General features: G+C 43.8%; 2 protein-coding genes across 7 annotated transcripts in view; one reads left to right on the top strand and one right to left on the bottom strand.

Annotated features, from left to right (window-relative positions):
* The window catches only part of LOC131107463 (MAM domain-containing glycosylphosphatidylinositol anchor protein 2), a 165416-nt gene that overhangs the window by 111209 nt on the left and 39153 nt on the right, over positions 1-15054 (bottom strand). The gene's annotated exons all lie outside the window — the stretch shown is intronic.
* Positions 2449-13353, top strand: LOC131107464 (low choriolytic enzyme-like). Of its 3 annotated transcripts, none has more exons than XM_058057542.2 (9): positions 2449-2811; positions 8645-8677; positions 10979-10997; positions 11119-11181; positions 11243-11389; positions 11462-11579; positions 12704-12882; positions 12954-13035; positions 13179-13353. In XM_058057542.2, exons 4-9 carry the CDS (start codon positions 11127-11129, stop codon positions 13318-13320), a joined length of 723 nt encoding a protein of 240 aa, XP_057913525.2. In that variant the 5' UTR covers positions 2449-2811; positions 8645-8677; positions 10979-10997; positions 11119-11126; the 3' UTR covers positions 13321-13353. The 3 variants fall into 3 exon arrangements, with proteins under 3 accessions (XP_057913525.2, XP_057913526.2, XP_078655109.1); XM_058057543.2 differs by having other exon boundaries at positions 2449-2822; XM_078798983.1 differs by lacking the exon at positions 2449-2811 and having other exon boundaries at positions 7791-8677.

Here is a 15054-nt window from a genome sequence, read left to right as displayed (position 1 = left end):
AGGCTTGATGGCGACATGTCTATGTTAGCATAAACATATATGGAAGAAATCAGCGCCAAGCTCCAGTGCTGTTGGGCACATGAAGATTCGGAATCATATCGTAATAAAACCGTGACTTGTTTTCCACAGGAAAAATCGGAACCCTCACAGGAGCGTTTCCTGACAGCAACTGGAAGTTGGCAGCATGAGAAACCAGAACAGGAATGGTTCCACATGCTGGCACACGGCGGCGCTCCTTACCGCGCATCCCAGAAATCAGACATCTGGAGGACGGATAAAGTCCACACTGGCGGCCGCCGTTCTCCGTCGACACGAACCTGTCGCAGACGCGCTCTTTATGGTCGGCTTGCTCGCGGCGTCAGGCTCGCTGAAGGGAGAATATCTGGCAAGAGTCGGGGCGCCGCCCGCCAACAAAATGTCTCATGATTGGCCGTTAGTGAGCTGATTGTCCTATCAGCGCTCGCAGCGCCGCATGGATGACGGGACGCCTTGGCTTGGCCATGCAGCCTCCAAAAACCACCTCCAGGATGTGTGTGTGTGTGTGTGTGTGTGTGCTATCCATAACGTTCCCGCTGGGGGAAGCATCGCATGCTTCATTATTCTCGCCAAACATGGCGGGAAATGAAAGAAAGCACCCAAATTTGTCTAATAAATGTGGAAGGCTTGAGTCTTGTTAAGTGAAGGGTGCTCACACAGCGTTAGCCAAAGCAGGAAGCAGGAAGACCAACTCATACGGACATGGACCACGCCATCTTTAAGAGGTATAATCTTCCGGGAATATTATGGGAATAACGTCAAAATTACAAGAAAGAAGAAAATGCACAAAAAAGTTCAAACTGCAAAAAGTGTGAAAAAGATGAAAGATACAATAACGATAAAAGTAATAAATGTGTGAGTCCAGGTGAAATATTTGATATCAGTAAATGTTCATGGGAATATTCCGCTTATGTTTATGATTGGCAGGTGATTTCATGCTGACATTTGCACAGCGGCCCTCTATTCTTTGTGTTTCCATGGAAACCACATTATTTGTGTGCGTATGCGTCTCCAGCACTTTGAGATGATTAATAATGGGTGTCGCCCCCCCCCACCCCACTCCCCCCACCCCCGCCCCCAACCCCACAGGAGCGATGGCGTGCGTGCTGCACACAGCTCATTGGCCTAAATGGCATTAGTGCTTTGTCGGACTGCAGCCCTGGGGGGCTTGTTACCGAGCCTCTTTTGTTTTAAGTGGCAGCCTCGCATGAAGCGTCCTTATCGCCCCCCCCCCCCCCGCCCTCGCTGGGACTCAGCCCCGGCGTATCAAAGGACAGGACCACGGAGGCTTAAGATGGGAGGGGACCGGCCACATTTTTCCAAATAGAATAAATAGCTAAAGACCACACCTATAGATAGACACCTTCCAACAACAATGGCAGCTCATCATTGCGTCATCATTGCATCATCATTGCATCATCATTGCATCATCATTACTTGTCTCAGGTCTCAATAACAGAAGTATATTTGGTGGTGGTATTTCTTTTCAAATGTCCCACTAAACTTTGAGTGTCTTATTCGTTGCTTTTGTTTCTCTCAATATCACAACTTTTTCCTTTCATGTTGCAACTTTATGTTACTAAAATGCTAAAATTATGTTATTTTTCCTCCTAATGTTGGAATTCTGTTCTGGGAAAATTAAATAAAATATTTCTTGTAATACTCATCTACCCCCCCCCCCCACACACACACCTAAGTTTCCAAACTTCATCCCATTTGTTTTCTGTTACTAATTTTTCATTCTTGTAAGCCGACATTATTGCAAATGTTCCTATTTTTGCAGCTTTTTAAAATGTCTTGTAACGTTCTCATTCATTCATTTGCTACCGCTTATCCTCACAAGGGTCGCAGGGGTTGCTGGAGCCTATCCCAGCTGTCTTCGGACTGGTCGCCATCCAATCACAGGGCACATATAGACAAACAACCATTCACACTCACATTCATACCTATGGACAATTTGGAGTGGCTAATTAACCTAGCATGTTTTTGGAATGTGTGACAAATGACAGATGACAAATGTGCAAAAAGGTGTGTGACCTTAATTACGGCTGAACAGATTGCTGCCGCTGCCACATCGCCATTTGCAGGATAAGCTGTGACGTCGGCTCGCTAACCACACCACCACCGTGCAGCCCTGTGTAGTGTTCTTGTTAAATTCAATTTTAATTTAAAAAAAAGCCACCAACAGCCCAAAAATGGCCCACGGGCCGCACTTTAGACATCAGGCCTGCTGGAACCGATGACACGCTTAAAGAAACCAACAAAAAGCAGAGGGGGAAACCCTTGTGTTGTTGTTGTGTTGCGTCATGTGACACACCAGGCGGCTTTGTGACACCGCCCATTAGCCGGGGAGGCCAGTAAACAGAGGAAGGCCACAACACAAACACGAATAAACAAACACACTGCAAGTTGTCTCTCTGACTAGCCTGTACGCTTGCTAGCATCAGCGCTTCAATTGCTTTATTCAGTTACACTCCGCACCTGAAGGGGGAGCCTGTGTGCCAAAAACACTATTATCCCAGCAATTTCCATCTTCTTGATGTAATATGTTTATGATTTATCATCTTGGTCAAATTTAAGCGCTTTCATGTGACGGTTTGATAAGGCAATCATAATGTTTTACGACGGCTAGCCGGGGGTTTATATCAGCGCTATCAGGCTCCTGAAGCGAGGACGTGGGGGGGGCAAAGTGGATGAGTCACACCGGCTCAATAACGTACGGCTGATCCCTGACATCGAAGAGTCGTCCATAAAGACCACGGAGACTCCCGGGAGGAACAGAGAATGTAATTAAAGACGCTCTCCGTCACGTCCTGACTGTATTTCCCTCCACTACGCCGCCTTTCCAATGTGCCGCCATATCCGGAGTCCGGAGCCACGGCCAAAAAGAAGAAGCAAAAAGAAGAGCGCTTACGTATGACAGAAGTACATGAAATCGCGTATTCTGGAAGGTTCCTTGGTTACGCGTATCGTATCGTACGTTTAGTTACTTTCATTTCATGAGGATTCTTTCCATTCAGTTGTACGCTAGTTTTTTAATATATATTTTGTTCCTTCATTTGCTCGACAGCTAGCTTCTTCATTTCTCTGTCGGCTTTTCCCGTCTATGAGCGATATTGTTGGTTAGTTATCTAGCTAGCTCGCTAGTTAACTTCATTTCTTAAAGCTATTAACGTGCCAATTGTTAGCTAGTCATTAGCTAGTTAGCAAGTTACTTTCAATAGGCCTGGTAGTTGCTTCATTCGTTAGTTTGGTCCTTTGTTTGCGTATCGTATCGTACGTTTAGTTACTTTCATTTCACGAGGATTCTTTCCATTCAGTTGTACGCTAGTTTTTTAATGTATATTTTGTTCCTTCATTTGCTGGATAGCTAGCTTCTTCATTTCTCTGTCGGCTTCTCCCGTCTATGAGCGATATTGTTGGGTAGTTATCTAGCTAGCTCGCTAGTTAACTTCATTTCTTAAAGCTATTAACGTGCCAATTGTTAGCTAGTTAGCAAATTACTTTCAATAGGCCTGGTAGTTGCTTCATTCGTTAGTTTGGTCCTTTGTTTGCGTATCGTATCGTACGTTTAGTTACTTTCATGTCACGAGGATTCTTTCCATTCAGTTGTACGCTAGTTTTTTAATGTATATTTTGTTCCTTCATTTGCTGGATAGCTAGCTTCTTCATTTCTCTGTCGGCTTGTCCCGTCTATGAGCGATATTGTTGGGTAGTTATCTAGCTAGCTCGCTAGTTAACTTCATTCCTTAAAGCTACTAACGTGCCAATTGTTAGCTAGTTAGCAAATTACTTTCAATAGGCCTGGTAGTTGCTTCATTCGTTAGTTTGGTCCTTTGTTTGCGTATCGTATCGTACGTTTAGTTACTTTCATTTCACGAGGATTCTTTCCATTCAGTTGTACGCTAGTTTTTTAATGTATATTTTGTTCCTTCATTTGCTGGATAGCTAGCTTCTTCATTTCTCTGTCGGCTTGTCCCGTCTATGAGCGATATTGTTGGGTAGTTATCTAGCTCGCTCGCTAGTTAACTTCATTCCTTACAGCTACTAATGTGCCAATTGTTAGCTAGTCATTAGCTAGTTAGCAAGTTACATTCAATAGGCCTGGTAGTTGCTTCATTCGTTAGTTTGGTCCTTTGTTTGCGTATCGTATCGTACGTTTAGTTACTTTCATTTCACGAGGATTCTTTCCATTCAGTTGTACGCTAGTTTTTTAATGTATATTTTGTTCCTTCATTTGCTGGATAGCTAGCTTCTTCATTTCTCTGTCGGCTTGTCCCGTCTATGAGCGATATTGTTGGGTAGTTATCTAGCTAGCTTGCTAGTTAACTTCATTCCTTAAAGCTACTAACGTGCCAATTGTTAGCTAGTCATTAGCTAGTTAGCAAGTTACTTTCAATAGGCCTGGTAGTTGCTTCATTCGTTAGTTTGGTCCTTTGTTTGCGTATCGTATCGTACGTTTAGTTACTTTCATTTCACGAGAATTCTTTCCATTCAGTTGTACGCTAGTTTTTTAATGTATATTTTGTTCCTTCATTTGCTGGATAGCTAGCTTCTTCATTTCTCTGTCGGCTTGTCCCGTCTATGAACGATATTGTTGGGTAGTTATCTAGCTAGCTCGCTAGTTAACTTCATTCCTTACAGCTACTAATGTGCCAATTGTTAGCTAGTTATTAGCTAGTTAGCAAGTTACATTCAATAGGCCTGGTAGTTTGGTCGTTTGTTTGCTGACCCGCTACTATGCTATTTGGTTAGCGCTGTTGTCAGTTCCATCATTCTTCTGTTGGATCGCTTGTTTTTTGGCGAGTTGCTTTGCTCGATGTTTTGGTTCATTCCTAAGGTTTTTCTGTTTTGTTAATGAGTTACATTGAGTTCCCTTTGTGTGCTACTTTGTTTTGGGTTACTTGCATTTTAGTTAGCTTGTTTGGTTAGCTTGTTCATGAATTAATTCATGTTTGTTTGTTCACTCGTTCCTTCTGTTTGAGGGTTGGTCGGTTATCTCGGTTATTCATTCGCTCATTCGCAAATGGCTTCCATTTAGTAAGTCTGTCCGACATTGGTTAGCTAGTTCTTTCATTCTGTTGTTTGTTGGGATGTCCGTCTACTCGTCATTACTATTTTATTGTGTACGCATGTATTATGTAATTCTAAGTATTATTAGCTTGTTATTATTATGTCAGTACTGAATTTTGCATGTTAGTTCATTTGTTCATTCATTGGTTAGTTAGCTTGCTTGCGTGTTCATTTGTCTATTAGTTTACTTATTTAATTTGCTCTATTTAATGAAATCTAGTTAATTACTTGAATTACTTGTACTTAGTCTGCTTGTCCACTCATCAGTTAGTTGTTTTCATTGTGCGTTTGTTAGTTCCTTCCTTGTTCATTCCTTGGTTTATCCGGTGCCTTCATTAGCGCATTGAGCTAATATACGTATGCATTTACTTTATTTAGTACTATGACTTAGTAGGAAGAGTTAAGGATGGTTTTGCATGAGAATCTTTGCCCAAGTGTTGTTCAAACACATTTGTCCTCATCGTTGTTGTTACCATGGCAACAAAAACCCCAGCAAACTGGCGGCAACAAAAGAAAAAGCAACACAAGAAGAAGAAGAACAACAACAGAGCAGAGTGACACATCTTTGGGCCGGCTGAACCTGCAATTAAGGCGACATAACGAGAAAAAGGGAAGCCAGGCCGGGGATAACGAGGAGTCGCACACACCATGTGGATAGGAGCATATGCGACCTTTCACCCCTGCGGTGTGTGTGTTTGGGGGAATTGTGAAAGAACGACAGCCGAGATGAACCGGCTGCAAGGCGGACGGGCGTTGGGAATGAAGCTGGTAAAGCACATGGACGGATCATACATCATTGAGCGTTCAGTCTGATGCGCTGCTGTGATGCTAAAACACACAAATTGGATTACCTGTGCACACACAGGGATCACCACAATTGGACACACACACACATACACACACATACACAAAGCCATGTTTGCAAGATGCATGATCAAACAATATGAAACTGACCAATCATCAACCTTTTTGGTCTTCCAGCATACAGAGTCCATCTCCTCTTCAATGAGCGCAAACACACACACACACACACACAGCGTCTTCCCATGATAAACGCCACATTATGATGATGTAGCGTGCCACGTAAAAGGCCGCCATGATGGAACCTCGCCGACCTTGACGTGTGAAATCGGATCCAAGAAGTGTTTACAACCACACAGCATCCCTCTCCCCCAACAAAACCCCCTATGTGAGACGCCGACTTATACGCCCGCGGAGCCAATAAAGACGCATCGTTATCCCGCTTAAATAAGTCGGTTTTCGGGGCAAGAAGAAGTGCTATCTTTTCTATGTAGTGATGAATGCAGGCGCTCACAAGAAGGCAAACGTTGAAAGCGGGGCGTCACATGGTGTTATTTTGGGGGATTTAAGACTGAGGTGTGTGCTTGTTTAGACGGCTAATGCTAGCTCTGGCCTGGTAGTGTGTCTCCATTTGAAGTCTGGTTTTTGGATTGTTTGTGCTTTGATTTTTTTGTGACATAGGTATACTTAATAACTGATGTACTTAGTTATTAGCTATACGTTCATAAGTTCATTCATATCTTGGTTTGTTCCCTCGTTCCTTCTGTTTGAGGGTTGGTCGGTTATCTCGGTTGTTCATTCGCTCATTCCCAAATTGCTTCCATTTAGTAAGTCTGTCCGACATTGGTTAGCTAGTTCTTTCATTCCGTTGTTTGTTGGGATGTCCGTCTACTCACCATTACTATTTTATTTTGTACGCATGTATTATGTAATACTAATATTATTAGCTTGTTATTATTATGTCAGTACTGAATTTTTCCTGTTAGTTCATTTGTTCATTCATTGGTTAGTTAGCTTGCTTGCTTGTTCATTTGTCTATTAGTTTACTTATTTAATTTGCTCTATTTAATGAAATCTAGTTAATTACTTGAATTGCTTGTACTTAGTCTGCTTGTCCACTCATCAGTTAGTTGTTTTCATTAATTCCTCTGCTCGTTCGCTCGCCTGTTGACCTATCCATCAGTTACCTAGTTAGTACGACGTTAGCTCGTTTATGCGATTTGTTATATTGTTGTTACTTGTGGTGCATTTGTTTGCTAGGTTATTTGCTTATAGGTATACTTAATAACTGATGTACTTAGTTATTAGCTATACGTTCATCAGGTATACTTAAGACATTTAACTACCAACGCTTTTTCCATGATTGCTTCATTCAGTTGCCTATTTTGTCCCCTTAGTTTCTTCCTTCCTTTGTACGTTTTCCGTTTGTTCGTGTGCTTCTTCTTTCCCTCGTTGGTCTTCTCGTACGCTCGGTTGATCGGTTGGGTTATCTATTTGGTTTCATGTTGTTGGTCTTTGTGTTTGTACATGAACTGCTCATCAGTTCTAGTTTGTTTGGTCGTTGTGCATTCATCGTTATTTTTATCTGTTTTTTTTCTGTGAGTTGATTCATTGGCTTCTTTCTTGGTTCGCCCATTCTTCGTTCGTCAATCCGTCAATCAGTTAGACATCGACTTCATCCAGTCATTTGTTCTTTCACTTCTCCGTGTCGGTCTGTTCATCCGTTACGCATCTCATTTGTTGAGTCTTTAGCTTCTCCGTAGCTTTGTTTATTTTCTTTCTTAATTCGTTATGTTGCTTCTTTATTGGTTCATCAACTACATATTTACTTTTTCTTTCTTCTTTCACTTATTCGTCTGTTTATTTATATATATTTTATTCGCTTTTGTGCTTCTTTGTCCGTGCATCAGTTTCCGTCTTTTTGTCACATATATGTTGCGTATTGTATTAGCAGGAAGTAAGCTTATATCAATTTACTTAGGCTACAATAAAACATCCCAATGGTGTGTCATTCTCTAGCCAGCCTTAGGCCATCATTACTGTATGATTGCCATGATGATTATTATGCATATAATTATTATTAACTAATGTACTAAATGTGTGAAAAGGCTGGCGCTTCCACAGTTTAAGATCAGCTGCAGCCTCCATGGCTAATTCTCCAGCGTCCTTGGCCACAAAAAGCAAGGATTGTAAAAGTGTCCCCACGCTAATGGAGCAATCAGATGCAATCAGGTGTGCCGCATCCCCGCATCGCTTTCCATTGTGCCATAAATTAGGCGCCGCACTCAAGGCAAAGAAAGTGTAACTGTGTTTTTATTTCATTATTTATTATACACTGTACCTTTTGGCTCTTTACGTTCATTGGATTTATTGCTTCCTGTTGCCATTCATCAAAAACAGGCCGTTTGGCGTGCAGGTACATTTCCTGGAGATAAGGCCGTGATGGTTTGTGCGATAAGACCCGTTTGCCCTGTTAGCAGTCAAACAGACCGACAGACAGACGCTCCTCTGAAACGTGATGCTCAGCGACTTGACAGCCGCCCGTGGGCGCTGATGAGATTATCCCAGTGTGTCAACATGGCGGTTTCCGTCTGTCCCTCCCCCCGGGCAGGGAACCACCTTGACCACCTGTATATAAAGCGGATCCCGACCGGACTTCAGCATCGGCTTCCGTGAAACGGTCTCAACAACCGCAATGGATCTCACCAGCGTCCTTTTCCTCCTTCTGCTACAGATCGTCACCTTTTGCCGTGCACAGTCGGGCTGGGTGAGTACAAACGGTACACTTTTGTCAGTAACATTGGTGGCGCCCCCTAGGGGCTTGGTTTAATACGCTTTAGAGGCCACGCTAGCATGCATGCTAACACAGATATCCTCAACGTTTTATCATCATCGCACAAATGCTCAGCTGCTGATGGTGATGGCAGCCACGTTTTACCACATCATCTATATTTGTCAACAAATGCGCTAGCTTGATGCTAATTTACATTTGTGATTAGTGATTAGCATTTGTCATGTCGATTTCAAACACCTCCAGTTAGGACAAATAGACAACTAAGATGCACATTCCACTGAAACAGCTGATACAGTCCTTGTTGGACGACAGCTGCTCCAATACCTCCACAGAGCCCTGGCACAACCAATACGATTATTCTTAGACGATCCACTGAGAATAAGTTAAGTGTTCATTGCATGAGTAGCAAGACGCCGTCTGGTAGAGATGGGGGAGCCGCGGTTCATGAGGGAAAAAACATCCTCTCTCGGTTGGAATCCCAAAAAAAGAACAGCTTTAGTTGGGTCACCCAGGCACAAGGTGACTTTGGCTGCCGTCTAAAAAAAGGAGACAAAAAGAATACTACCAAATTCCATCTGCTTTTCACCTTCTGACCTTCATGGCTCGGGACCTGAATTAATGATTGATGGTTGACAATCTACAGAGACAGTGCACTTTTTTGGATCGTCCACAGTGTGTTTATGTGAGACATGAACACCATCCATCCAACCATCCATACAGCCATCCATCCATATACCCATGCATACACCCATCCATCTATCCAACCATCCATCCATATACCCATGCATACACCCACCCATCCATCCATATACCCATGCATACACCCATCCATCCATCCATCTATCCATCCAACCATCCATACACCCAACCATCCATACACCCATCCAACCAACCATCCATCCATCCAACCATCCGTCGATACACCCACCCATCCATCCGTCGGTACACCCACCCATCCATCCAACCATCCATACACCCATCCGTTGATACACCCATCCATCCATCCATCCATCCAACCATCCATACAGCCATCCATCCATATACCCATGCATACACCCATCCATCCATCCAACCATCCATACAGCCATCCATCCATATACCCATGCATACACCCATCCATCCATCCACCCATATACCCATGCATACACCCATCCATCCATCCATCTATCCATCCAACCATCCATACACCCAACCATCCATACACCCATCCAACCAACCATCCATCCATCCAACCATCCGTCGATACACCCACCCATCCATCCGTCGGTACACCCACCCATCTATCCAACCATCCATACACCCATCCGTTGATACACCCATCCATCCATCCATCCATCCATCCAACCATCCATACAGCCATCCATCCATATAACCATGCATACACCCATCCATCCATCCAACCATCCATACAGCCATCCATCCATATACCCATGCATACACCCATCCATCCATCCATCCATCCAACCATGCATACACCCATCCATCCATCCATCCATCCAACCATCCATACACCCATCCAACCATCCATCCATCCAACCATCTGTCGATACACCCACCCATCCATCCAACCACCCATACACCCATCCGTTGATACACCCATCCATCCATCCATCCACCCATACACCCATCCACCCATACATCCATCCAACCATCCGTCGATACACCCACCCATCCATCCATCCATCCATCCAACCATCCATCCATCCATCCATCCATACACCCAACCATCCACCCATCCATCCAACCAACCATCCATCCATCAATCCAAATATTTTCTATGGCGCCTATCCACACAAGAGGACATGAACACACATAGTTTTTTTTTCTTTTCTGGGCCTTCTAGAGATATAAAAATAAGTAAAAAGAGGCAGCTAATGAGTGCACATCATAGGACACACCTATTTAGCCCAGAAGGTGTATGCTAACATGCTAACATGTCATACTTGGGAGTATTTGGGGGCTTCCTTCCTGGGTGCTAGCGACTAGCCGGTTGGTAGCTAGCCGCTGTGGTGTAGCCAGGTGTCACTACGCCAGGAAGGTAGTCCTTGAGCGTAACAACGTTCCTAAGAAGAATAACAATGTACTTCATATGCAGCTGACATGATGGACATGGAGCCTTGCTGGCTTTTTGGAGGTTTCTCCAGAAGGTGCGTCCCGTTACGTGCAATCTTTGCTGCCTCTTTTTAGGTCTTTTCCTAGACATGTGATCACATCCCACATAAAACTAGCAGTTCCACAGCCATAAGTGTATTATATCTTCCACTCTCTTTGCAGGAGCAGGCCATCGATAACGGTACGTGACGGCCACGGCGTCAGGCGACTCGTGTGCACTCATCCTGATGATCCAAATCGATAGCTAATATCAAAGTGTTGTGTCGCCGCTGAGTGTCGTCTGTTTCCTCCCGACTCCTTAGAGAACCGGATGGACGCGCCCGGCAAGGACACCATCACAGACACCATCCTCAAGATGAACAAAGGTGAGCGTTCAAGGGGCGGGCAGCACACCAGATCCAAACCCCATGGCTTCCTTTCTTGCAGGTGCTTTGCAGAGACTGATGGAGGGAGACCTGCTGCTTCCCACAACGAGGACCGCCATGAAGTGCTTGGGCGACCCGTACAGCTGCCTGTGGCCAAAATCTCGCAACGGCAAAGTGAAAGTCCCGGTGGCCATATCCGACAAATACGGTAACGGTCGGCCCAACATTTCATGGCGAGAATGAAAGTATAAACGACGGGGTTTCATGTACTGCCTCACAGATGCTGGCGAGAAGAGCACCATTGTGAAGGCTCTCCAAGAGATGGAGGCCAAAACCTGCATCCGCTTCATTCGGCGAACCCGCCAGCGAGTTCACATCAGCATCGAGCCGAATTACGGGTGAGTCCGAAAAAATTTATAAATGAAGACGGTAATCCCTCGTTTATCGCTGTCACCTGGTTCCTGACCCCGACTGTGATAAGTGAATTTCCACTTTTTCGTAGTAACAGCATATAAAACCACCTTCTAAATACACTTTGTAACATTATTAGAGCCCTCTAAACATGATATAACAGCCCTATAGTTACACTTTTACATGCCTGTTAGCAAATATAGTCAACATAGTCAGAAAAAATGAAGACGTAATCCCTCGTTTATCACTGTCACCTGGTTCCTGACCCCGACTGTGATAAGTGAATTTCCACTTTTTCGTAGTAACAGCATATAAAACTACCTTCTAAATACGCTTTGTAACATTATTAGAGCCCTCTAAACATGATATAACAGCCCTATAGTTACACTTTTACATGCCTGTTAGCAAATATAGTCAACATAGTCAGAAAAAATGAAGACGGTAATCCCTCGTTTATCACTGTCGCCTGGTTCCTGACCCCGACTGTGATAAGTGAATTTCCACTTTTTTGTAGTAACAGCATATAAAACTACCTTCTAAATACGCTTTGTAACATTATTAGAGCCCTCTAAACATGATATAACAGCCCTATAGTTACACTTTTACATGCCTGTTAGCAAATATAGTCAACATAGTCAGAAAAAATGAAGACGGTAATCCCTCGTTTATCACTGTCCCCTGGTTCCTGACCCCGACTGTGAGAAGTGAATTTCCACTTTTTCGTAGTAACAGCATATAAAACCACCTTCTAAATACGCTTTGTAACATTATTAGAGCCCTCTAAACATGATATAACAGCCCTATAGTTACACTTTTACATGCCTGTTAGCAAATATAGTCAACATAGTCAGAGAAAATGATTATTAATTTCATTATATAACTGTTCCATAACCAAATTTTCCGAAAATGATACCATTATGTTGTTTTGCTTGTTCCTCGTAATATTCAGACACCCCCCCCCCAAAAAAACAACTTTATGTGACTAAAATGACCTCATCAAGTTCCACTTGGAGAATCACGATATGATTCTAGTCAAATGAGGAGCCTTGCATCATTTCCGTGATCATGCAAGATGAAGATGTAATCCGCTAGTGGCTCGCTACCGTCCCAGGTGTTTCTCCATGCTGGGCCGCCTGGGGGACAAGCAGGTGGTCTCCCTGCAGCGCTTTGGCTGCGTCCAGCACGGCATCATCCTGCACGAGATGATGCACGCTTTAGGCTTCTTCCACGAACACACACGCAGCGACCGCGACGACTACGTGCGTATCGAGTGGGAGAACGTCAAGAAACGTAAGGACGCGGTACGGATTTTTATGTGCGGCGGGATCTCACATGACATATTTACGTCTTCCTGTTGTCAGTTCACAGACACAACTTCCAAAAGCAGGACACCAACAACCTGAACATCCCCTACGACTACGCATCTTTGCTGCACTACGGAAGGTGGGACAACAACCGATCCTACTCCATTTAACAAGCCTCACTTAAGACTTAGACAACACTTACATATGACTGCCGGGAAAAAAAAAAATCAATTTATGGCAAGTGGAACGTATTCTGACGGCGTTCTTTCTCTAAATGTACAGGACAGCCTTTGGGAAAAGCCAGACCCAAACCATCATCCCCATCCCGGATGAGTCGGTAGAAATCGGCCAGCGGAACCATCTCTCCGACCTGGACGTTCTCAGGATAAACCGCCTGTACCAATGCAAGAATTACCCACACTAGAATGTTCTTTTTCTGTCAGTCTCAATTAAAGAATGCAACAGAATGTATACGAGTCAAGCTTTGATTTGACGGTCTGAGGTTTCCTCTTCAAAGGCGTACACTAGCTTAGCGTACACTAGCTTAGCATAGTTAGCGGCGTCTCTCTGGTTAGTAACACTAGAGGGAGCTCTGTAGCCCAAAACAATACTGTGCACGGAAAGAAGGAAAATAAGGCGACAGAAACATTGCCATTTATTTATTTTTTGTTATGTATTTACATTTACTACTAATAATTAATATTTAAATTATTAAATAATATTTAAATAAATTAATATTTCTTTTATTTACTTAATTGTTTCTGCTTGTGGAAATGTTCTTCCCGCAGTTAGCTACTGAATTAGTTTTCGCCCCAAAGGCCCCAACCAGTGACGTTCCCCCCCAAGTTTCTGTCCTTTTAAATAAAAGTTACAGTTAACAAAGAAAATAAAGTTCTGGGAATGTTTGCAAACGACGACAAAACATGGATTTAATGAACCCCCCCCCCGCCCCCGCCCCAAATAAAAGGCCTGCAGGGCAAAAACGTGGCAATGTCTTCCTAATTGAGTTCATTTCCATTTGGGCTGCTTGTAATTAAGTTTGGGATTTGTAACAACCGTGGAAAAAAACATGATGTTTTATCACAGCGAATGGAAGCACTGCGGGGGTGCGGCCCTACGGGGGGGTGGGGGGGGAACGACGCGTTAGGGCAGGAAATAAAACCTGGCTGAGAAATGAGCCGGGCTACGTCCCACACAGGATCTTTCTTTTTTAGCTGCTCTCCGCCAGGTTGCTCCCCGGCGTCAGCGTGGCGTCTGCCGCGGGTGTGCAAGGTTTTGGAGGAGGTTCCGGCACAGATCTTGGAGGAGGACAGATCCGCATGAAGCATCGATGGTGACAGCGTTGCGTTCGGGCGCCGAGGCTTAAACGCAAAGCATAAGCAGCCGCGGTAGAAGCGCGACTCCCTCGGAAACTCTTGATGGACATCTTCAACGTTTCATAGCCCAGTTTCACTTTGGATCAATCGTCGCCGGCGTGAAATATTTACAATCTTCTTGTTTTTTGAAATATTGAACAGTCAGAGGGGAAGCTGTGATTAAAGGCAAATTACCAAACGATTCCCCTGCAAGATTGTGGATCGTGTGACGGCAGAGCAAACATGGCCGCCGCGGGGGAAGAGTTTGACTGGGAATGACAAACGGGAGAACATCACGTTGAATATTTTAACTCCGATGGCTTGGAGGAATGTTTTACTGCTACAAATACAGGAAGTGGCAATTCCCTAGCAAATAATACGGGATGCATCACAGCATATCATAGCATCCAAATACCACCTAGTGGTGTTGGGCTGCAGGTGTCTGGTTGGCTATTTTAGCTTTGTTTTTATCCAAAATTTAAATCCGGTACTTTTACAATCAGTAACTGTTACATTTGTTCACTTCCTGCTTTCCTAATATAGTTAAAGTGTTTTTAGTCACGTACCGAAGTAGGAGATGATATAAGCATCCAATGCCATAATGGGTACCATAGTAAGTGTCAATATAGTGATATGTATAGCACATCATGACTGGTTCAAGACTCTTCATCCTTGTATTTAGCAAACATCAACTGCTTGTATTGTTTCTTGAATTGGCTCATCGTTGTGCATTGTTTGATTTCCTTACTCAATCCATTCCATAGTTTGATTCCACATACTGAAATGCTACGGCTAGCATAACG

The sequence above is a fragment of the Doryrhamphus excisus genome, linkage group LG19, assembly GCF_037039965.1.
Source record: "Doryrhamphus excisus strain RoL-2023G ecotype Guam linkage group LG19, RoL_Dexc_Guam_v1.1, whole genome shotgun sequence".
Classification (NCBI taxonomy): Eukaryota; Metazoa; Chordata; class Actinopteri; order Syngnathiformes; family Syngnathidae; genus Doryrhamphus; species Doryrhamphus excisus.
The sequence above is the reverse complement of the archived record's forward strand: the minus strand, read 5'-3'. Positions and strand labels throughout refer to the sequence as shown.